The sequence below is a fragment of the Coenobita brevimanus genome, chromosome 36 (assembly GCF_032717465.1).
Source record: "Coenobita brevimanus isolate Jiangsu-jjx chromosome 36, ASM3271746v2, whole genome shotgun sequence".
In the NCBI taxonomy this organism is placed as follows: Eukaryota; Metazoa; Arthropoda; class Malacostraca; order Decapoda; family Coenobitidae; genus Coenobita; species Coenobita brevimanus.
In genome coordinates, this window is record NC_136989.1 from 4,196,420 (window position 1) to 4,221,754 (window position 25,335).

The window sequence follows — 25,335 nt, forward strand, 5'->3', positions numbered from 1 at the left end:
TTCCTCACTCCCCATAACTTTAACATCCCTCACTAACCTCCTGTCAGCCCTCCTGACCAGGAAATAGTCTATCTGGCTGTTATTTACCCCAGACTTGTATGTAATCAACCTACTTTCTCTTTTCCTAAAATGTGTGTTGCACACAATCATGTTCATTGTCTCCCCAAACTTGAGTATCTTTTCCCCCTTCTCATTACTTGTACCATATGCACATCCCTCATGTACAGTTGCCTCCACTGCTGCATTGGCCACTCAGTGTTTTCATTGTGCGGGCTGTCTGAGGTGGAACCACCTGAGTATCGGAACGTGTATTGGAAGCAGAGTTGGGCAAGGCAGGCAGTGCGCGGTTGGGGGTTTTATGGGGTAGAGAAGGTAGAGGGTTTGAAAAACTAGTGGGTGTTTGAGAAGGTGGGGGAGACAGTATGAGGTGCATTATTTATGTGAGAAGGAATTACTGGGTAATTACTATGGTGGTGTGAGTGGGAGGCAAGGCTGGGATGGAGGTGGCAGGGGCCAGGCAGCTGCTTGCAGCGGCAAGCAGATCAGACTATGTGGATTCAGAGAACATTGCTCCAATCCCACCTGATCCCCTTGAAAGACTGGTAGTGCAGCTCACTCACCTCCTATATGCCAGTACCACACACTGGACACCATAGAAAATGGGTAGGAAATCAAACTCTGGTGGGAAACACAACGTGTCTATTGCCATCATCCGAACTGCCCTGACTACCTATTTCATGAGGGCTGTGACCATCATCCGAGCTTTGGAGGTTAAACGATTGTCACATTGGTGGTTAACACTATCTTGTGGTGTGCTGAAGATAGATTGACACCATCTTAGAATGCTGTTTTTGGCACTAAATTACCTTTAACTTTGCTGATTTATCCAGAGCTACCCTATAATTTCATAACCCAACCCACTGTATTTCCTGCCATATATAAAGCATACTCCCCCCCCAAAAAAAAAAAAAATGCTACACACACACACACACACACACACAAGTCCTGGTTTGGGACAGGCCTACAGGTTGAGGTGGCTGGCATGAAGGCCACCAACAGTCAGAAGCACATCACTCAATGGCCTTACTAATTATTAATAACAATTTCAATAATGGAGACTTAGATGAGCATGTATTATCATAAATACACAGTAAGGTAAGCATTCTGTGGGTTAGGTAAGCTCACACATCGTGGGTCAGGGTACTGCACCATGCCAGGCCCAGTGATAATTTGTAAACAAAAAACAGCTGATTATTTTGAATGTAAGGTGGTGGTGAAAGACGTGTAGTTTTTGTATTTCCACCTTAAATAAATAATTTAATGGCAAATTATTATCTTAACCTAATTTATGATATTACAGAGTTTTTAGATAAGTTACCATAGATTAGTTTAAGTTAGATTAGGCTAGGTTATGGTTAGATAAAATTAGTTTAGACTGTGTTAAGTTAGGGTTGGCTTGGTTAAGTTGGGTTAGGTTAGTTATGGTTGGGTTACGTTGTTAGGTTAGACAATTTAAGTTAGATACAGTACAGTCTTCAAACAACATGAGATGGGTTATGCAGAACCTTGTGCAAAATCAATTTCGCATTAAAACATGACATCTGTTTACACGTATAGAGGGTTAGGTTCAAGGAGCCCCATATTTTTCATCAAAAATATATTTAAAGATAGATTTTTACAAATATGTCTGTCATAAGACACCCAAGACGTGTGTGTACAGTACGTATGATCTCGCTGACTTGACACATCAGTGCATTCTAGCCTAACCTAACTGACTAGTTTTGCCCCCTAATACTTCCCATAAAAAGTTTAACCACAAGGATTGCCACTAAGCCTCCTGAAAGTTCTCATTACTAATCAAGCAAAAACTTCTGCCCTAATCATCATGTGAATAATAGATGCCCAGCATCATACACATTTCGCCAAGAATCACTTTCACCACACTCATTAAAAAAAAAAAAAATGAAACTATTTTTGAAAGTCATTAGTCATCAAAAATAAGGGAAAAAAAAACTATACTGAAGTCATCAGCATGGAGTGATTGCATACTTCTCACTTCTCAGATACACACAAATGCAGTAATTGAGAATAATAAACAAGTTAGCCAAGAAGTATAATTTATATGACAGTATGATTCACAAGAACTGAACTTACATAATTATTTTACCTAACTATTTACATCAACACATAGTGTCTTCACATACTGTAAGAGCCGAATTTTCTCGACCAAAGACCTCAGTTCATAACGAAGGTCAGGCACAAAGGTCTTCCCCCCCCCCCCCACATTGCACCGAAGTTGAAAACATGAATTTTACTGCTCCATCAACTTTTTCCCCTCCCCTCCCACCAAAGAAACTATCCACATCATAAACACACCCAACTCATTTGATCTGTCTGATCGTTTGCATTTAAGCTGCCACACCACATGCCACTTCGTCCAACAATTTTACATTTTACTTTGGAATAAATGCTTTTCTTGTGTTCATAGCACTTTCAGGGTGCTTAGGCATGCTCAGAGTTCTGAGAGGAAATGGGGAGCAAGGAAGTTAGCAAATAACGCTTCTCATCACAGTGATGATCCACACAACACTGAGGCAGGCTGTGGCAGGTGGTATTGGACATGGGTCACGTAGGTCGGGTCAGGTCGAGGAAGCCAATCAGTGACCAACAAAAGCATAACACAAGACATGTAAACAAATGCAGTCATCTGCAAATGCAGTACCTAAACACAGTTTCTCACGCAGTTGAGTGAAATTACCATGCCATTAAGTAATTATGGGAGAAATTAAATGCCTGTGTTGTTGTATGATCGTTGTTTCTTTTCATCTTAAATCATGACTCTACTGTAACGTGTATTAGAATAGGTACAGTAAAGTTTGGCCTGTAATAATAAGTATTGAACTAAGCTCATGTCCTGTCTTGAGATATTGTGGATATGTAAGGACAAATTTATTCTGGTCATGGAAAATATACTGAACTGGAAGGGTTATGTACGAGGTGCTCTCCTTAATTTTCTGGACTAATGCTATATAAATTTGAAAACTCACCATATTTCCTATTGGCCATCATCACCCTCAAAGTAGTTACCTTGTGCATTGATACACTGATCCCAATGCTTTCTCCATTGCTGGAACACTCCCTGTAAGTCCTTTTTGATGAGAGTGTCAAGCACCGCCTGCTGTTCCTTCTGGATGTCCTCAGTGGTATCAAAACAATGCCCTCTCAGCTTAATCTTTGTTTGGGTTAACAGAAAAAAGTCAAAGATGGCCCGGATGAGAAGGTTTCATCTTCTGAGGTGAGTCCAAGAGGCTCAGTTCAGACATCAACGCGTTGCTGCATGTGGTCAGCCGTCAGGAGCTTGGGACAAATTTGGCTGTGATGCAACACTTGCCCAATTCTTCAGTGAGAATCCTCTGACATGACACAAAACGCATTCCCACCTCCTCACCAATATCGTCAGTGCTCCGACGTCGATCCTCATGGATTAGCTGCTGAATTTTTGTGACATGCTGAGGTGTTGTGCCAGTTGAGGGTCTTCTTGTGTGATTGTCATCGTCAACTGATGTTCGACCGGCCTTGAACCATGCCTGCCACTGAAACACCTGTGTCCGACCAAGAGATTGCTCATCAAACACTTGTTGAATCATTGTCAGGGTCTATTTTGCATTTTTCCTGAGATTTGCAGAAAATTTGATGCAAATTCACTGTTCCTTTTTTATATCTATCTCGAAAATCACCTGACAATACATGCACAAGAGCAAACAAATGAATGTCACAAATCCCCACATCTACCTAGCTCCTCGCCGCGTGACACATTGACTCACAATGCATGATAGTACTGCTATGTAGAGGCACATCGTGCTGTTACAATCCGTTTAGGCATTCACTGTCCTGAAAATTTTGGATAGCATCTCGTATGACCTTTAATCCAGTGTAGTTGCCATTTTTTAACATCCTATAATTCTAAAGGGATTTGGTGGTGACAGAATGTAGAATGTCAGTCCTGTGATTCTAGAGGGTTTTGGCAGTGACAGAACGTAGAATAAGTCAGTGTAACAGCACTAGGCTGGTATTGGAAGCATCCAGTTTACATTAGCAAACAAATGTAAGAGCAATCAATAGCCACCTGTTGTTTAGTGGTGCAGAGGTGGCACTAGGCGGTGTAACTTGGCACCCATATTCACCACATAGGACTTGCCAAATGTGTGATCCAGTCAGTGGTTGTTTTTTGTTGCTGATCATCCCCAGACTGTCTGGCCAAGCAGACCCATCAGCTACAGGTAAGCAACACTACAGGGTTGTCCCATGCAATGACCTGATGTTCCTTTGTGGCTGACAGTGCCTAACCCAAGCAAGGTGCGGGGAATAGTGTGGTTTGGTTCCTGAATGAATGCCACATTTACATCTCTCCACCCAGTTAATAGGGGCACCATACTAGACTCTACTTCACCCTATAGTTTGGCTATGTTGTTGCCGACCAGAGTTGTAATGGTTTCCTGGGTTATAGGAAACTATGAGGCTTTTCACTGAGCATAGGGCCACCTGATATGGAAAGGAGAGTCATAAAAAATAACAAAAAGGGAAGGGAGAGGTAAGATGAGAGGAAGGCACACACAGCAATAAAATGAGAAGGGTAAAGGGAGAAGTTCAGTACTACCATACATCAAGTCAGTGGATGATGGTTGCCACCACCTCATACCTTCAGTCATTGTTCAAATTATGTAATTACAATTGCTGTATGTATCTTTTTAGAAATACTTTACATTTAAGCTTTACTGGTTTCTGTATTTCCTCAGGAAGTACATATTAATCTGTTGATTCCAGACCAATGACTTAAAAATGTATTACATAGTTGCATTAATGTAACATTAAGTACTTGTCCACTAGATAGTCTACTGTTGTGTATGTAATGTAGTGATCTGTGATTCAGGTGTGTGGTGAGAGAGCAACTGGACATGCACAATGCAGCTTGCAGTCAGTTCATCAGAGGAGCTGATATGGACTCTGCAGACCCCAGATAAAAGGTAATGATTGTGCCAAGACTCAGATCTTCATGTTGATGTTTCTGGCTCTGCCTTTATAAAGTGTTGTATTGTAAACCATTGTTTTGCATGGCCAATGTATTACCAAGTTATACTGTGCATTGTGCAAATGGAATCTGCACAAAAGAAGCTTAAGAATCCCCCTTTTTGGTATTGGGAAAAAGTGAATCATAAATTTTCCCAAAGGTCCCTTTTCGGCTCTTTAACCCCTTAACCGCGGGGCGTCAATTTCGTGACGCTTGGGAGCAAGGGATCATACCGTGGGGCGTCGCTTTTGTGATTCTGTGTTATTTTGAATTCGCCCGGGTTTTCAAGTGGTGGCTTGTATCATCTGTCAGTACTCCCAGTGTCCAACACTAGTCAGCACTCCTAATCTCATCTGTACTCCCATCCTTTGTTGACAATTTAGCCATTTCTCCCCGTTCTTGACTCCCCTCCCTACCTCCCCTCCATTACCCTCTCCTCTCGCCTGCCCGGCCGTGCTACGCTATGTAAATCTTCCCTGGAATTTTCCACTGATTTCATCCATTGAAATAAGCCCTATTCCCTATTCTTATACCAGATAATATATACAAAAAGAAATAAGGTAAGTGAGAGTGCCATACACCTGGAATTGGCTAATTATCACCTGACAACACCTCACGTGCACTCATTCGCTAATTTTTGCTGTTTATTTCCCCTTGAAATATGCCGTATAATCTATTCTCGTAATAAAAATATATATAAGAAAGGAAGGGAGAAGCCTAAGTGATATTTACATTCACCTGGAACTACCTAATTATTGCAGGCCACCACACTGTATTCTACACTAAGTAAATTTTCCCTGGAATTTTCCACTGATTTCATCCATTGAAATAAGCCCTATGCCCTATTCTTATACCAAATAATATATACAAGAAAGAAATAAGGTAAGTGAGAGTGCCATACACCTGGAATTGGCGAATTATCACCTGACAACACCTCACGTGCACTCGTTCGCTAATTTTCGCTGTTTATTTCCCCTTGAAATATGCTGTATAATCTATTCTCATAATAAAAATATATTTAAGGAGGGAAGGGAGAAGCCTAAGTGATATTTACATTCACCTGGAACTACCTAATTTATAATGTATTGTCTAGATTTCCTGCCAATCATTTCATAGCTATATATTAGCAGCACTCACGAGGCTGACATTGGCAGTAATGCTTTCTCCCTAGGTAGGCCACCCTGGTCCACCAGTATCAGTTTACTGTTGTCTTTCAAGGTGAAAGTACGTTGGATTCACGCGTGCTAACTTCCACCGCCTTTTAGCCCCATGCAAAGGGCCCTGTGACCTCTTCCCCCTACTAAACCTCGTGTGGAAAGAGGTAAAGGGCTGACAATTGATAGAGAGTGACTATGATCTTTCTGGTGAGTAAAACAGTGCAAGTGGAATTGTAAATAATGTGTAATGTGTAAACAGCAAGTGAAAGCAATGAATGTAAATATAAGTGAACAGTGGAAAATAGTTTTATAAGTTACTGCAAGTGACAGTTCCTAACACGGTGTAAATAAAATAGAAATGTAAATAATGTAAATAAAATAGAGAATGTAAATAGAAATGTAAATGAGTAGTATTATAAGAATACGAGTATATATACTAGGAGTAATGAAAGTGAAAGTTTCACTCTAGCATGTATGAATACTATGAGTTATGAGAGTGAAGGTGAAAGTGACATTCACTCTCAACGCTAGTATACAGGACGAGAAAGTGAATGCTACATATTTTACTGAAAGAGAATTCAATGCCTACAGTGACAATAAACTACTATTACTGAAGGAAACTTATGGATAAAGACTGTAGATATATATAAGTGTTATATAGTAATAATAATATAAACTGTGAGTGTTTTTATGAATAATAAATGATAGAACACCAGTGGCGAACAATGTCAAGTGGGAAGGTCGTATGCCCTCGTAATTTTCATTGCTTTCACTGTTTTTTTTTTTTTTTTTTTTTTTTTTTTTTTTGGAGTATGGATTCCAAACTATTTGAGAATCATAGAATAGTGTTTCTAGTGATAATATCAGGCTGTGGTAATCATATTACGGGTTGTCGGGAAGTGTAAAGTGGAGACTTCGTTACCCAACTTCAGAGGTCTCCACAAGTCCTACGGTACTCGACGAAGGCTCAACAAACACCCCAGGAGAAAGCTGAAGGTATGTGCCATAAGCATATGTGATTTTAATATTCTAGGACTAATAACTGATTTTTGGCAAATATTTTTAGAGAGTCTGTCGGAGCGCGAATATGCCCGCGGGAGCCGCAAGTCAAAGCAAAACAAGCCCGCGGTTAAGGGGTTAAAAAGTTTTCTGTTACCTTCAATACAGGAGTGATTCCAGTATAGTGTGGCATACTGTCAAACTGCCACCATTGCTGTTATCCATGTCTCCGATGCACAATAATGAGGTGGGAGGAAACTCAGAATACATTCCAGAAGTAATGTAGCAGTTACTTGATGATTACTCATGGAAGGACCATCACAGTTTAAGGGTTAAAGATGTATTAATCATGAATATCACAATAAAGTGATATTAAATGTTAAATAAAATTGTATATTTTGTTTTTAACAGTTCATGTTGTACACAGAGATTTGCAAACAAGTCCTTAATAAGCCAAAGACACAGCATTTTTTCTGTAGCTATTTTTATATACATTTCCATATGTCTTTTATTGCAGTGCAAATTGAATAACCATGAAAATGAATCTGATTTAATTTTTTTGTAGATAGTATAAATGAGGTCCATGCAAAACTAGGGTTCACTGGGCAGTGTTATTAAGTTGATGGAGATACTGGTCTAATGGCAGCTGTTGTTGCAGGTTCACAGCTGGAGTCAGAGCAGTAAAGCAGTTGGAAACACAGTCGTCATCAGTGTGTTGCCTGAGTAATGGATAATAATACAAAACAGGACTGAGGGCACATCTTGTGTTAGCATAGCCAACAACTTATGGGTTATTATCCATGTAGTGTTCTGTGGAAGATTTGTCTTTTCCCACATAGGAGCTGATCTTGGATGATATACCTGGTGTGGTATCCGTTGCAGCATCTGTTGCTGCAGAGACAATAGGTAACAGTTATTGAAATAAGGGAGACAGTGGTAATATCAGCCTGAATTAACAGCATGACTCAGCAGTGATGGCCTGTCTGTTTAAAGTTATGGTTCAGAAGCATTTGCATGTGTTAGCAATATTTAATCCTTTGGCCGTGTTAGGTGACTGTGGTCACCCTACTAATTATTCTTCGTGACACGTCAGGCAACCACGGTCCACAGCCGAAAAAAACACATTTCCATCCACTCATCTGTTGTTTTTGTATAAATACAGTAAGTTTTGATTTCTTTTATGTGCCAACAAACATTATACATGTGTCTAGTGTGCAGTATATATACAAGTGAAAAACCTTGCTTGAAGTAAATATCTTGTCATTATTGCAAAATTGGAGAATAGCACAAATTAATTATTTTTTCATTTTTTCCTCAGAAAATTACAATGTTCTCAAACAAATATGGTTAGTTTTGATTTCTCTTTATGTGCCAGCAAGCAGTGTACATGTATCTAATGCAGATATACAAGTGAAAAACCATGCTTGACATAAATAATCTCATAATTATTGCAAAATTACACAGTAGTAAAAATTATTTTTGCATATTTTTTTTCTTAGAAAATTATTTTTTGTAGAGAAAGGTGCATTTTTTACCATTATCACACACACACAAAAATGAGAACTTCAGTCATTTCCCAGTGGAAAAGTAATCACAAAGTTATATATAGCACATTAATTTTTTAGAGAATTAAGCCACAACAAGGGGAATGATCAAGAAATGATAGGTCGCCGCCAAAGAGTTGAAGGAATTATAGTTTGTGTTAAAATTTTATCCTTTTTTTGTGTAATTCCAATTATTATCCAGTAATAGTGATGAATTATTGACAGTTATTGTTCATTGTAATGAGAGCATCTTATGACGGCGCATTGGTACAGTAAAGGTAAGTCATCATATTGGTGGTAGAGAGTAAGATTAACACCATTGCAGAGTAACTGAAGTATAATGGAAGTTGAGAAAGATGGAAGGAATGATATAATGGAGGTGGTAAAGGAAGAACCAGATGTAAAGCTAGAGTGTAAGGCTTGTGACAGACTATTGGAGGTGGTGAAGGAAGAACCAGGTGTACAGTCAGAGTGTGAGGTGGGTGACAAAATAATGGAGGTGGTAAAGGAAGATCCAAATGTAGAGTCAGAGTGTGAGGTGGGTGACAAAATATTGGAGGTGGTAAAGGAAGAACCAGATGTATGGTCAGAGTATGAGGTGAGTGACAAAATATTGGAGGTTGTAAAGGAAGAAACAGATGTACAGTCAGAGTGTGAGGTGGGTGACAAAGTGTTTCTCAGTGACAATGAGACTGTCTTGGACACAGTGTCCTCAGCTGAAGTTAAGCATCTCAGTTGTTTAGAGTGTGGTAAAGCATTTCCTTTTAAAAGCAGGCTTATCCAACATGCAGTTGTTCATTCAGGAGTGAAGAATTTCAAGTGTGATGAATGTGGTAAACGATTTGCAAAGAAAGGTGTTCTCACCAAACACCTATTAATTCATTCAGGAGAGAAGAATTTCAAGTGTGATGAATGTGGTAAACGATTTGCAAAGAAGGGTGATCTCACCAGACACCAGTTCAGTCATTCAGGAGTGAAGAATTTCAAGTGTGATGAATGTGGTAAACGATTTGCACAGAAGGGTGATCTCACCAGACACCAGTTCAGTCATTCAGGAGTGAAGAATTTCAAGTGTGATGAATGTGGTAAACGATTTGCACGGAAAGGTAATCTCACCAAACACCTATTAATTCATTCAGGAGTGAAGAATTTCAAGTGTGATGAATGTGGTAAACTATTTGCACGGAAGTTTAATCTCACTCAACACCTGTTAATTCATTCAGGAGTGAAGAATTTCAAGTGTGTTGAATGTGGTAAACAATTTGCAAAGAAGCGTGATCTCACCAGACACTTGTTAATCCACTCAGGAGTGACGAATTTCAAGTGTGATGAATGTGGTAAACTATTTGCACAGAAAGATGGCCTCACTCTACACCTGTTAATTCATTCAGGAGTGAAGAATTTCAAGTGTGATGAATGTGGTAAACGATTTGCAAAGAAGCGTGATCTCACCAAACACCTGTTAATCCACTCAGGAGTGAAGACTTTCCAGTGTGATCAATGTGGTAAACTATTTGCACAGAAGAGTAATCTCTGTCATCACCTATTAATTCATTCAGAAGTGAAGAATTTTAAGTGTCATGAATGTGGTAAGCAGTTTATTCAGAAAAGTCATCTCACCAGACACATATCAAATCATTGTAGAGGGAAGAGTGTCTAGTGTGCTTAATGTGGTAAACGGTTGACTCAGTTGATGTCATCCGACACTGGTTTATCCATTAACCCCTTAACCGCGGGGCGTCACTTTCGTGACGCTTGGGAGCAAGGGATCATACCGCGGGGTGTTGCTTTTGTGATTCTGTGTTATTTTGAATTCACCCAGGCTTCCAAGTGGGGGCTTGTGTCATCTATCAGTACTGCCAATGTCCAACACTAGTCAGCACTCCTAATCTCATCTGTACTCCCATCCATTGTTGACAATTTAGCCATTTCTCCCCGTTCTTGACTCCCCTCCCTACCCCCCCTCCATTACCCTCTCCTCTCGCCTGCCCGGCCGTGCTACGCTAAGTGAATCTTCTCTGGAATTTTTCACTGATTTCATCCATTGAAATAAGCCCTATGCCCTATTCTTATACCAAATAATATATACAAGAAAGAAATAAGGTAAGTGAGAGTGCCATACACCTGGAATTGGCTAATTATCACCTGACAACACCTCACGTGCACTCGTTCGCTAATTTTCGCTGTTTTTTTCCCCTTGAAATATGCCGTATAATCTATTTTCATAATAAATATACATATAAGGAGAGAAGGGAGAAGCCTAAGTGATATTTACATTCACCTGGAACTACCTAATTTATAATGTATTGTCTAGATTTCCTGCCAATCATTTCAGTGAAATACATAGCTGTTTCAAGAGCTATGTTGGTAGTACTGAATATCCCCTAAGTAGGCCTCTACCCGGGCTGGCCCTCCCTTATCAGTTCTCTCTCATCTTCCGAAGAGGAGGTACGCCTGTTCCTCTTGCTGACTTCAGGGCCTTTTTCACCCCCATGCAAAGGGCCCTGTGACCTTTACCCCCTACTAAACCTCGTGTGGAAAGAGGTAAAGGGCTGACAATTGATAAAAGAGTGACTACGATCTTTCTATTGAGTAAAACAGTGCAAGTGGAATTGTAAATAATGTGTAAACAGCAAGTGAAAGTAATGAATGTAAATATACGTGAACAATGGAAAATAGTTTTATAAGTTACATCAAGTGACAGTGCATAACACAGTGTAAATAAAATAGAAATGTAAATAACGTAAATAAAATAGAGAACGTAAATAGAAATGTAAATGAGTAGTATTATAAGAATACGAGTATATACCCTAGGAGTAATGAAAGTGAAAGTTTCACTCTAGCATGTCTGAATACTATGAGTTATGAGAGTGAAGATGAAAGTGACATTCACTCTCAATGCTAGTATACAGGACGAGAAAGTGAATACTACGTATTTTACTGAAAGAAATTGAATCCCTGCAGTGACAATAAACTAATACTACTGAAGGAAACTTATGGATAAAGACTGTAGATATATATAAGTGTTATATAGTAATAGAAATATAAAGTGTGAGGGGTTTTATGAATAATAAATGACAGAGTACCAAGAGCGAACTAGCGCAAGTGCGGCGGTCAGACGCGCTCATAATTTTCATTGCTTTCACAGTGGGTTTTTTTTTGGAGTATGGATCCCAAACTACTTGAAAATCATAGAGTAGTGTTTATAGTGTTAATATCTGGCTGTGGTAATCATATTATGGGTTGTTGGGAAGTGTAAAGTGGAGACTTCGTTACCCAACTTCAGAGGTCTCCACAAGTCCTACGGTAACTGACGATGGCTCAACAAACATTCCAGGAGAAAGCTGAAGGTATGTGCCATAAGCATATGTAATTTTAATATTCTAGGATTAATAACTGATTTTTGGCAAATATTTTTTGAGAGTCTGTCGGAGCCCGAATAACCCCGCGGCACACGCAAAACATCGGTAAACATGCCCGCTTTGTGGGGGTTAAGGAGTGAAGAAATTCAAGTGTGATGAATAGGGTAAATTGTTTTATTATAAGATCTCTCCAGTATCAGTTCAGGAGTGAAAAAAATTGAAAGGTGATGACTGGAAAACTGTGAAGAAAAAATTCTTATTCACTTGGCATTCAGGTGTGAAAACAATTATATATTTATGATAAATGTGGTAAAGCTGTAGAAGAAATCAGGCTTTAACCATGCATGGCTCCCATCACTAACAAGTGAGGGAGAAGACATGGAGTATCTCCTAGGCTGGATTGCCAGTGTAATAGAAAATTTTAAAAAGTGGGTTGTAGAAAAAAAAAAAAAGTCCTTTGGTGTGCAGTGCCCCTTTAGCTACTATTGGTATTTGTGGCAGGCCACCCCTCATACAGCGTGTCATACGATCTACTGAGCCAAGACATTATTAACCATGAGTGATAATGTGAAAATATAGATACAGTAAACCCTCGATATAACAAACACTCAATGAATTTCAGTTTTAACAACCACCTTGAGTTGGCCGAACATTATGTTCTTTTTACAAACTTTGTTTGGTAGTAGAATGGACATGCAGGAAACACCCACCAGTGTGGTTCCCCCCCCCACACACACACATGCACACTGTGTATGTGCATCAAACACATGTTTAATGTACATGCAGCTGTTCTGTACTCTTTGCATTGCTATACTTGTAGTGCCATAATTTTAAGTATAGTATGTTAGTGTAAGTCTTGTAAGTGTAATTTTAAGCTTAGGTATATAGTTCATACGATCATAATTTAGCTGTTAAGTCCTAAATTTAAGTTTAATCTTAGTTGATAATCATAATATGAACATGATTCTGTTATTGATAGTATTAAGTTGAGTATTGGTGTAAATATGATTAACTTTTATTACATATGAAGCAGCTGGTATTAACAAAGACGTGTAACCGCGGAAATTTTATTAGGGATTAATAGTCGTTAATGCCTTTCTTCATATTTTGATCTAGAGATTTATATGTCATTGTTAATAGTGCTCCCCTTTTGAACTATGCAGTAGTGGATTGAGAGTTGTCTGAAATAAGATTGTTGATGATAGTCATTATTGAAGCGCGAAATTCATGTTATTGGAGTTGTGTTTAGTCATGTAGGCGCATGAACCTTGCATGGTAATAAAATTGTTCGGATTCCTAATTGACTTGGCTTCATTGTGATTAAAGTTCCTTTATGCCTGATACAAAAAATTTTAAACATCATAAGTCACTTATCTTTGTATGTGGAGTGCAAATGTATGTTTCATATTCTTTGGAGATCTTAGAAGAGTCAATACTATAACAAGGTATTAAGTTGAAGTTTTAGCTGATTCCCGAATACTGTGATGATGTAGTATATACGGTAGGGAGCCTCGCCAATCAATGAGATTGCCGCTCCTCTCTTCATCGTTCGCTAGTTAGTGCCGAACTTTCATCCCCCCCCCCCTTTCTCCCTCAAGTAATAAGTTCTCATACATGTGAGTTAAATTGGTGATATTTCCCCTGATCCCACTTGTACTGAATAAAGAGATCACTGCTTCTCTCTTCATCATTCACAGATCATGCGTTCAGGCCACTGCCTAACCTCTAACACTAAATCACACACCCTCCCTTTTTTCTTAGTTCATCCAATCAGAGTGCTTATTGGCTGGTCCATTTGATTACTGTCCATTTGAATACTGTATTCAGTTGTATATGATTCTTGAGTTGTATCTATTTAGTCTTACAAGAATATCTTTGGTGGTAATCTATAGGTTTCTTCCCAAAGAGTTCAACTGAGACCACGGGATTAATATATCCAGATGTATTCTTTGTGGTAGGTGGGGGCGCTCACCATCCACTCACTTGATGTAGTGCTGCTCTCAGGTGTCTGCCCTTTTCTCTCCATCCTTCTTTCCTTCCATTCTCTTCTTTCTTTCCTTCATTCTTTCCTTGTTCTTCTGCCTACGGGTGACTTTACACTCCCTCTTCTGTCTTTCCTTCATTCTTTCCACTTCCTTCAGCCTGTGGGTGACTACACTGAGTGACAAGCCAAATGGTTGCCTGTGCACCAGGAAACCATTTACTATGCTGGGTGGTAACCATATAACCAAATTTTGGCACCTGGTGGTTTAGTGGGTAATTATTGTGCTCCAATCGAATTGAGCCAATGAAGGTTTATATCCAAGGGGTGGTTGGGGTTGATTGCTCATGTAATGCCACTCGGGGATGAGTGAGGCTGGTCACTCTCATCTTAAATGTCGGGACCAACTGCCTGTCCCCAGGTTCCTACGCTCCTCATGGGGCAATGTAGGCTTGGATGATGATGATGATGATCAGTATTCTTTGAATATTAATGTAGGTCGTAAAGATTCATATTTCTGGAGTTACAGACCCTAATTATATTTTGTTTGCTTATGTTCATTCACAGTTTGAAGAGAAATCTGTCAACAATTCTTAATGTTTAGTAAATCTTAGGTTAGGTCATTTCGAGTTTCAATTTTGCCATCCTCTAAGGAGTGGTACAGACGAGATTGAGTGGCCTGCAAAGAGTACTAATATCTATTCTGCTCACGCACTTTCATATCAGATTACACTACCCCATTTCCCATAATTCCTAAAATTCTCAAATAAGATCATGCTACCCTGTTTTATATAATCAAATAAGATCACACTACCCTATTACCCAAAACCCCTAAAACTCTCAAAGAAGATCACGCTACCCAGTTTCGCATAATCTCTAAAATTCTGACTAATTTTGATCATTACACTGGTGAGTCTAAATTTTTCCTGCATTACATACTCAATTATTTAATACAGTATTTACTGTAATGTAACAGTTAATGTACAGTGAGTTTACCCACACTTTCCCTGTAAATACTGAACAACAAATGTACAGCAGTGTATAGGCAGTGTACAATATAGGGCAGGATTGTGGTGGTTATCAATGACTATCTGTGCCAGGGGTGGAATGCAGTTTATGTTTAATGTACATGCAGGTGTTCTGTACTGTTTGCTTTGCCCTTCTCTGATATGCAGTATTTACTGTAATGTAACAGGTAATTTACAGTGTGAGTTTTCTTTACCCACATTTTCCCTGTAAATACTGAATGACAAATGTTCATAGATTTATCCAAGGCCTACTTGCAGTCTTTATTTGCAGTGCAATTACTTCCTGAAAGGTAAGAATTAACATATAATTTATGTAAAGCCTATTTGCAGTTCTTGTTTGCAGTGCAGTTACTCCCAGAAAGGTAAGATTAAACACGTCTGTTAGTAAATAGAGCATTTATTGAGAAAAAGAACCATTTAGACCTACCTGTATGTTATTGTGTATGAGTATATGGCCGATCAATGCTGTATATCTAACCATCTTTGTTTGGTAAAAGCCACATTGCCCAGGAAATTACTGAACAGCATTGTGTTTGGCTTTAACATCAAGGGTCTGGTACCAATTAGTTCGTTATATCAAGAGGGCTGTTCACTGTGATGGTTGTACAGCAGTACAGGGCATTCATTTAGTACACAATAAACTGGGCAGCAAGGTGCACTATATCCTACACAACATCTGTACACAAAAATATTGTACATATATTTATTGTTGTTCTTTATGGGCAGCAGCTTACCTTATTGTATGACATTTTATTATGGGATAATGATGTCTAAGCGCATAGCAAGTGCTCCACCTTGTAGTGAGAGTAGTCTTTGTTTTCACTTTACTGGGACAGGGCTAATGGAACACAATTTTTACAGTGTTTTTGCCTCAAGTTTTCCTCTATTTTTGTCATGGGGGGAGTACTTTCATTGCAAGGAAGAGCACTAGCTGGGTGCTTAGATCACTGATGTCAAGTATGTCATGAAAAATGCAGGGCAAAAATCAAGTAAGAGATGCCACCCTCAACCCTCCGTGTCCCATTGACGTTCATATGCGCCCATACGTTTTGTCACTGTGACTCCCATTGACGTTTATAAATTCGCTGCAATTGCAAGATCTGTCATTTGCACATTTTTCAAATTATGTGCGTGATTTTTGGTACGTATACGCAGGACACCTTCCTCTACCCAAGGCCAGGTGAGGACAGTGCCTTACCCCACGTGACCTTCTGCTCTGCAAGCCATTGTCTCAGCAACTCACCTGTTGCCAGTGACCTGGCCAGTAAAGACATGTTGCGCCACTGTACAAAATTCAAGGCAAGAGTGATTCCCCAATCGATGACAATGTGGAGGATAAAGTTTACGTGGCATTAGAGGAAGAAATGTGCAGAAGTGATGAGTAGCTAATGTCGCCAAAAAAGGTGCGGTATGTTGATGTGTTTGTTGAGTGAAACAATGCTTATATCGTGTATATTATTGTGTGAAAACCAATATACTCTTTTACTACATAAAAATTCATACCAAATAAATAAATATCTACCTATTCTGAGTGGTTTGGAGCAGCTATCCCTCCCATAGAAAACATCTTTGGAGCCAGGCTCGATAGAACACAGTACCAGGTGAGGGTTGGGTCACCTGTACCAGGCATTTCTAAGCTTAGGTTAGCTCTCTCTCTCTTTGAATTTTCGATCTTTCTCATAAAAAGTGGAGGTTTTAGCCAAAAAAAAATTTGAAAATCTGCCTGTAGTGGGGGAGGTCATTGGTGAAAAATCTGCTGGGATGCGGCGGGTTAACAGCATTAGTACATTGTGTTTGCAGTGCACATTTTTCACTGACAGTGTATTTTTTCACCGAAATTACCATGCACTAGGAGATGTGCAGTGTAATAGGAACACCTTACATCCAGCTAAATGTATGATAGTATCTCTATCTATCTATATACCTAGGCTGCTTCCCCCAAGGAAAGGGAGGTAGCCGAGACAGGACGACACACTCCCCATTTACTCATCCATTCAAACACATTCATTCGCATCTTAGCCCCAAAAGGGAGAACGGACAGATCCTCACCGCACCACACCGCACAAGGGTCAACTGTGCAATGCAATCAGTGACATCCGCAGCAGGGACCGACAGCAGAGCTGAAGGTATATAATCAGAGGGTATGATGGAACTTGGCAGACGGGTAAGATATGATAAAGTTTTGATGGCTGTGAAAGAAAAAGATGCGGGAATCTGTTGAAAGTATATTCATTCATTCATTCATCATCTAATCCAGTGTTGTCCCATGAGGGGTGTAGGGGCCCAGGACTAGGCAAATTGGTCCTGACATTTAAGATGAGAGTGAGCAGCCTTACTCATCCCTGAGTGGCATTATGTGAGCAATAAACTCAAACCACCCCTTGGATATAAACCTGCACTGGCTCAATATGATTGGAGCAACTTAATTACTCACTATACCACCAGATGTCATAATTTGGTTATATGGTTACCACCCAGTGTAGTAAATGATTTCCTGGTGTACAAGAAACCATTTGGCTTGTCACTCAGTGTAGAGTCACCCATAGGCAGAAGGAAGAGGAATTGAAAGTATAACTATGTTGTTTTTTATTTAGGATGTGATGATCATTTATCTGGGCTGTAATTTCTGGGGGGGCTAGCGAGGCTATATCCCTCCCCCCGATGTTTTCTGTACACTGTATTGTTAGAATTTCAACTACGATTGAGGGTTCAATCACAGCTCATGAAATTGATCAGTTTGTAAGTAAAATGTGATGCTATATGTCGAATACTGTCATAAATCTTGTTGGCACAACTATTTGAGACCCATGGTGGTAGTGTTATGATGTATTTCAAAGTTTACTTTGAGTGGCAATGCTGTTGTTGTCATTTGCCAAGCATTGTCGATAGCTCTCTGCTGCCTTCTGGCCTGTGTGTTTATCTCTTTTGTATTTGTAATTTGTTTCTGTGTTTTGTGTGTGTTGGGGGGGGGGGCCAATGTATGGTATGTTATGGAAGATGAGTGGCCTTTAATATGAAAGAAAACAAAGCCGGGCTTATAAAGTTGAACTTGAAAAAAAAAAGAAGGAAAAACTTTGCGTAGTTCTGTCAAAAATTTAAACAATGTCATGCGTGTTTGATCGAATATTTCCAAATTTGGTCGAAATTGATCATAAATTAAATCATAGTAGTATTAGATTTTGATTATTATTTTCAAGAAGAAAAAGGCAGGGCAGTACATTTCTACAGGCGTGTAGGAACAGTCTTGATAAGGATGCAATAAAAATATAAAATGACCAAATTATTAAAGTTAGTCACAGTTTGAGCTGAAAGTTCAGGTTTGCAGAAAGTGAAACCTTTTATTTAAACACCCAACTCCATCACTAAACATACATGTCGTATTAAGAATAAACTTTTAGGTAGAATCAAACTGAAAAATATTGGATGGTGTGCAAACTTTGAGTTTGTAGTACTCAGGTATATACATTTTGTCTAGCTCCCCCCAAAATTGTTGAAATTACAGGCCTGTTTATGATGGCTGGATGCCACCAATTGGTGCTAGGTGGGGGCACTCACCATCCACTCACTGGATATAGTGCTGCTTTGCGTGTATGCCCTTTCATCTGCTCCTTCCTTCCTCTTCTGTCTTTCCTTCATTTGTTCCTCTTCCTTCTGCCTATGGGTGCTTGTACACTTCCTCCTCTGTCTTTCTTTCCTTCATTCTTTCCTCTTCCTGTGCGTGACTCTACACTGAGTGACAAGCCAAATGGTTTCCTCAACACCAGGAAACCATTTAGTATGCTGGGTGGTAACCATATAACAAATTATGGCCCTTGGTAGTTAGTGGGTAGTGAAGATGTTCCAGTTGGATTAAGCCTGTGTAGGTTTATATCCAATGGGGATAATTGAGGCTGGTCACTCTTAAATGTCAGGACCAACTTGCCTAGCCCCAGGCTTCTATGCTCCTCATGGGGCAACATAAGATTTGGATGATGAATGATGCTACCAATAGGTTTTCAGAGTGTGATCTATTATGACACAAGATGTGCTGTGCCCATATTATGATGGGACAGTCATTCACAATGGGATGGCATCACAGACAAGGATTCAGACTGTGATTTAAAAGACAGTGGCTGTGTTAAGACAGGACAGTCCTTCACAGTGGCCTGGTGTCAATTAATTATGCCCAATCAAGAAGTTACTTTCAGGGGTAGATTAATCACTAGGCTGAATACCTCACAGCCAAGGCCCACACGATTGAAAAAAAAAAAATCAAATGCATTGATAAATGATAAAATTACAGTGACTGGCATCACACAAGACCTCATGATGTGTGCCCCTTCCCTGGGTAGGAGCCCCAGTATCTGGTTTAGCCTACAGCTGGTGGTCTCGCTACAATCCCCCCCAAAATTAATTTGTCCCTGATTACTTGGGCCTCATCCAAGGAGAGGATGTCAGTCCTCAGGACAGGGATGGTAATCCAAGGATGGAGTGGGATGGGTCAACCATCTGTGTCTTCGGATGGTACCGATATGTCTGCCCTCAACTGGGTAAAAGAAATCCTGGTAAAAGGATGGGCTACTAATCTGAAGACTGGGATCGGTGGCTCAGAGTTAGGGTTGACCCAACAAAGGTTGGAAGGGTCACTGTTGTAAAGATCTGGGAGATGCCAAAAACTGTTAGTCCATCACAGGGCTGAAGCAATGTTCCTGCATCCATACCCACCCAAGGACATCCCTCAGGTGTTCACAGGCGAGGAGATGGAGAGAAGCCTAGAAAACCATCCCAGGGTAGCAGTGGCCAAGCATGGCAAAAACGAGACAGTGGTATTCACCCTGTGGTTAAGCCACGAGACAATGTTATCCACACCATGTTTAACCCTTTCAGGTCTCCTGGCCATGATCGTGGCTGTATCGGCATGGATCTCCTGGCCACGATCGTGGCTATATCGGAATGGATCTCCTGGCCACGATCGTGGCTATATCAGTATGGGTCTAAAGCCATGATCGTGGCTGTATCAGTACAGGTCTACTGGCCATAATCATGGCTGTATCAATATGGGTCTCCTGGCCACGATCGTGGCTGTATCACTACAGGTCTCCTGGCCACGGTTGTGGCTTTATCAGTATGAGTCTCCTGGCCACGATCGTGGCTGTATCACTACAGGTCTCCCGGCCACGGTTGTGGCGCACCCATTTGCCTGCCACTCAAAACTGTGGCAGGCAGCTGGTGAATGTTATCAGTATTTCTCAACATTTACTCATTTCCTGGGTATTAGACAATCCAGTTGGGAAGAAATAAACACAGCTTTATGATTTTAGGCTAGTAGGAGTGTTTCTCTGTCATTTTGTATAGAGAAATGCAGTGACTTGGGACACCACGCATCACTTGCTATGCAGCTTCGCATCGTCATTGTGGCTCTTGTATGGTAAGTAGAGCCCTAATATTTTGTAGACAGATGAGTAGTAGTTCCTTATGCATGAATATTGTATTTTTTTCTAAATTTACAAACCTTGATTTTATGGTAAAAAATGTAGTTTCTCAGGCTGGACCTATTTGTGACCTGAAGGGGTTAAACCACATGATGGTGCTATCCAGCCTGTGGTTAAGCCACATGATGGTGCTATCCAGCCTGTGGTTAAGCAACATGATGGTGCCATCCAGCCTGTGGTTAAGCCACATGATGGTGCTATCCAGCCTGTGGTTAAGCCACATGATGGTGCTATCCAGCCTGTGGTTAAGCAACATGATGGTGCTATCCAGCCTGTGGTTAAGCCACATGATGGTGCTATCCAGCCTGTGGTTAAGCCACATGATGGTGCTATCCAGCCTGTGGTTAAGCAACATGATGGTGCTATCCAGCCTGTGGTTGAGCCACATGACAGTGCTATCCAGCCTGTGGTTAAGCCATTGTCACATGGATATATATATTAGTAAGTAGTTCACAGTGGCACTAAACTTTATCCTTGAAGTCATGGCAAATATGATAAAAATAACTATATAAGACAAAAGACTTATCGAAACTTAAATATCCAGATTATCTCAACTCGACAGACAGTTCAAGTCAACGTTCCCGCACCCTGATTTTATGAGACCGATTATGAAGAGTAAAACTGCGAATGAGGAAATAAGTAATGTTTTTAAATTGTATATCTCAGTGCGGCTATGTATTTACTTATTTCTGATCATTGAGTACACCGCTTCCCGTCCGATCAGCGAAGTTAAGCAACGTTGGGTCTGGTTAATACTTGGATGGGTGACTGCCTGGGAACACCTGATGCTGTTGGCATAACGTTCTCCCTACGTGTCAAGTGAGGTTGGTGGAGGATTAGTGCCCCTCCCTGTAAAACAATTAACTCTAAGCCCTTGGCCACCCCATTTGGGATACATGGCGTCTGGCAATGAATGAATGAATGATATTACATTTCAGATAATAAGTACCTAAATAATTTTCTTGCAAACTATTTATTGCCTTTTGGTTTGACTTTAACTTGGTAAATGTGGATGATATCACACAAACATTGATACTGGCAAAATTCTCCATTTTTTTTTATTTGATCAGGAGACTTAAAATGCCACTTTAAAACCAATTTTATAAGAAACAAAATAATATCCCTTTTATCTCTAATTTTCCAAGTAGTTTTAACATGTCTAATTTACATGTCTATTTTACCCATGTTTTGGTGTAAAAACTGTTATGCTGAGTGCTTTTAGGTCGACTCCTCGTCCTAAAAACACTAGCAACTGAGTGGGGTCCTCTTTCCGGACCGGAAGTAAAGCACCAACAAAGGAACAGGACATAAAAACTAGGCAGTATACCTTAACACATCTATTGCCTTAATTCTAAAACCGTTACAATATGATACAGTGATATTTGGGATACAGGATACAGGGACACAGAGTTAGGTTTGGATGACACAAGATACAACTGTACTCAACACACGATATGATACACGTATACCAATGTCTTTAGTTCTATAAGTGTAGACGACTGTCTTTCATTTAAACCCAAAATATATAGACTCACAATAACAAGGGGAATACACAAGATTAAGAGTCTGGGGGAGGAATATTACTATAATGAAGTCAGGGTGCGGATCACGACACTCGACTCGGTTAACTAGTCGCGGCGACACTCTACACAGGTTTTTGGTTCTCCCGCGCACCCTGATTGTCATTCACACTTACGGGAAGTTCCTTTATTCTGGGAGGGTGATAGTACTTTGCTTATTATTATTGAATACTTTCACTTTATGGGACATGTGAGTCTGTTGGATTAAATAACATTAGCCACTGGTTTCATATGGATCACACACTGTCACTCTGTCACTGTTCACTGTTCCTCTTTCTCGAGTTTACTTAGGTCTAAGGGGCGTCACTGATTTACCCGTGTTTCCTGGGTTAATTCACTCTGTCACTGTTCGAGGGGAAGGACCTCAGGGGGACTCTGCCTGTGGCGGGCAACACACTACCCGCAGGGAAGTCACTGCCCGGGTTCGGTCCGTCGGTGAGTTGCAGGGAGGCCCTCCTGTCTGGGGGCCTCGACCTGAAGGGAGACCCTTACCTCAGGGTCTCGTCGGTGGGGTGCAGGGAGGCCCGCCTGTCTGGGGGCCTCGACCTGAGAGGTGGCCCTCGGGGCTGGGGCCAAACAGTTGGAGGAGGTGGGTCTGGCGTCGGTGGCTCCGCTGGGTGAGGGGGTCAGGGTTACCCTCGCCCGTAGTCTGCTGGGCTCGCCTGGGGGTCCTGGGGCTGCGGTTGTCTACCAGGGGACGTGCCGTCAGGGTTGGACTGCAGCCTCGTCTCCTGCTGGTGCCTGAGGAAGACAGAGATCTCCCAGGAGCGGGAGGCAGGTCCGGTCTCGGACTTTGCCTCCACTCTGGTGACACCTTCGGGGCAACTCTCCCGGGTGGTGTCAAGCAGTTCCCACAGGGGAATGCAGTAGGTGGAGTGTACACGGAGGCCATGTCCTCTCCTACATACAGGGAGGGAAGCACAGAGGCGACTCTCTCTCCTGGGTCTGTCACAGCCGTGGCTCCAGGTTTCTTTACCCTGGGACCCACTTTTCGCTTTCTACTAGGGCCCCCTGCCCTTGGAGTGGCGGAGGGTACTGGAACCTCGTGGCGCACTAAAGGGCCTCTTGCCTTGGGTGTGGCGGAGGGTATTGACCCCTCGTGGCGCACTGTAGGGCCTCCTGCCCTGGATGTGGCGGAGGATACTGGCCCCTCATGGCGCACTGTAGGTCCTCCTGCCCTGGACGTGGCGGAGGGTACTGGCCCCTCGTGGCGCACCAAAGGGCTTCTTGCCTTAGACGTGGCGGAGGATACTGGAACCTCGTGGCGCACTGAAGGGCCTCTTGCCCTAGATGTGGCGGAGGGCACAGACGCCTCGTGGCACACTAAAGGGCTTCTTGCCCTAGACGTGGCGGAGAGTGCTGGAGCCTCGTGGTGCACTGAAGGGCCTCTTGCCCTAGTTGTGTCGGAGGGTATTGACACCTCGTGGCTCACTGAAGGGCCTCTTGCCCTAGACGTGGCGGAGGTAGGGACACCTCGTGGCACACTGAAAGGCCTCCTGCCCTTGAGGCGGGGGGGGTAATGATGGCCGTCGCCAAAACGTTACTAGGGACTGAATCTTGTTCAGTCCCACCCCACTCCTGTCGATGGTTGTCCCGCCTGCGAGATTGTTTCCGATCCTGGTTCACCTGGTGTCGGGGCAGTTGCGGGGAAAAGGGGCACAGGTCAGTAGTGGGCGGGTGACCCTCTTGCCCTGGGTCATTAGCCCCCCCGCTGTCTCTTCCTGGGGTGGTAGGGTGGTGATGGCCCGGTGGTGGGGTGGGTGGTCCGGCGGCGGGCATTTTAAAAACCACCAAATCAATGCCGTTTTTACTGTAAGTCGATTTAATCCTACATATTACATCATTTGTTCTTGTTACTTTTTTTTTCCGAGACAGAATTTTTTCACCCTCAGGAATGTTTTCTAAATTTACTAGACATAAGGCAGTGTTTCCCAGCTACTTTAGAGCACGTAGGTGGAAGCTGCAAATTCAGTGTTTTCCACCTCAATTTTGCCATTTTTAGTAACACTCAAGTTTAATAGTTTTGAAATATTAATAAAGAGGATGCGTTTACGTTAAGAAAACAACTTGACGATTTCCTAACCTAAAGTTTCCAAAACAAGTTAAAAAAGTCACAAATGACTTTTTCCCTAACGTAAAAAAACAATCTCTAGACGACAGTAATGCAGGTGATTCAGTGGTCCTTTAACCTGGATTTTTTGTAGTTGTCATGCACTCTACGTCTACGGAGATGGGGAATTAAGTTGTGAAAGGGAATTTCTTATATATCTCGGGATTGCGATAGTTTTTATACTTTCTTTTGCAATTTTTTACGTGAGAGCAAAAGCTTATAAGTATTCCATCTCAAGAGGTATCACAGTTTTGACACATTTAGACTTCGGAAATGTGGCTTATGGTGTAACACCATCCTTCATAATGTGCAAATATATATATATTTTTTTACATTCAGTTAGGAGTCATAATATAATTTTAAAGTACTTGTGCTGCAGATAATAAAGAATTCTCATTTGAAGTTTCTCGTTTGTTTCGGTGACAGCCACAGCATTTCAAACTTATTGTTCTTACACCATCAGATGCAAGCTTTGTTTACATTTCAATGGATTTCTTCTATAATATGTTTCTTAAACTTTTTTTTTTTTTCCACCCTCAGTTGTTTTATGAGTTTTGGATATAAGTGGCAGTGTTTTGCAATCAATTTTGAGTTCATGTCTAGATAATGCATGTTTAGCGATTTGGACCAATAATAAGTTGATAGCCATCACTCCTGTAAAACAATTTTAAATTACCCCAAAAGTGAATGCTGTCATCTGTAAGTAGTTCACAGTTGGCACTAAATTTTATCCTTGAAGTCATGACAAATACGAAAAATATATATAAGACAATAGACTCATTGGAAATGAAATATCTAGTTAATCTCAACTCGACATACAACAGTTCAAGTCAACGTTCCCGCACCCTGATTTCTTTAGACCCATTATGAACAATAAAACTGCATATATGATGAAGTAAGTAATGTTTATAAATTGTATATCTCTGCACGGCTATATTTACTTATTTGGGATATTATATATCAGATTATCAGTACCTAAATAATTTTCTTGCAAACGATTTTAAAATGCCCGCCGTGCCCGCCGCCGGACCTCCC

The 25,335-nt window shown here is 41.0% G+C and overlaps 1 protein-coding gene across 1 annotated transcript; it reads left to right on the forward strand.

Moving 5' to 3' along the window:
- The first annotated feature begins 4,962 nt into the window (after nucleotides 1-4,962).
- Nucleotides 4,963-20,159, forward strand: LOC145396287 (uncharacterized). Its single transcript, XM_080269688.1, has 3 exons — nucleotides 4,963-5,024; nucleotides 9,543-10,357; nucleotides 19,861-20,159. The coding sequence occupies exons 1-3, from the start codon at nucleotides 4,963-4,965 to the stop codon at nucleotides 20,157-20,159; spliced, it is 1,176 nt and encodes a 391-aa protein (XP_080125814.1).
- The last annotated feature ends 5,176 nt before the right edge of the window (nucleotides 20,160-25,335 follow it).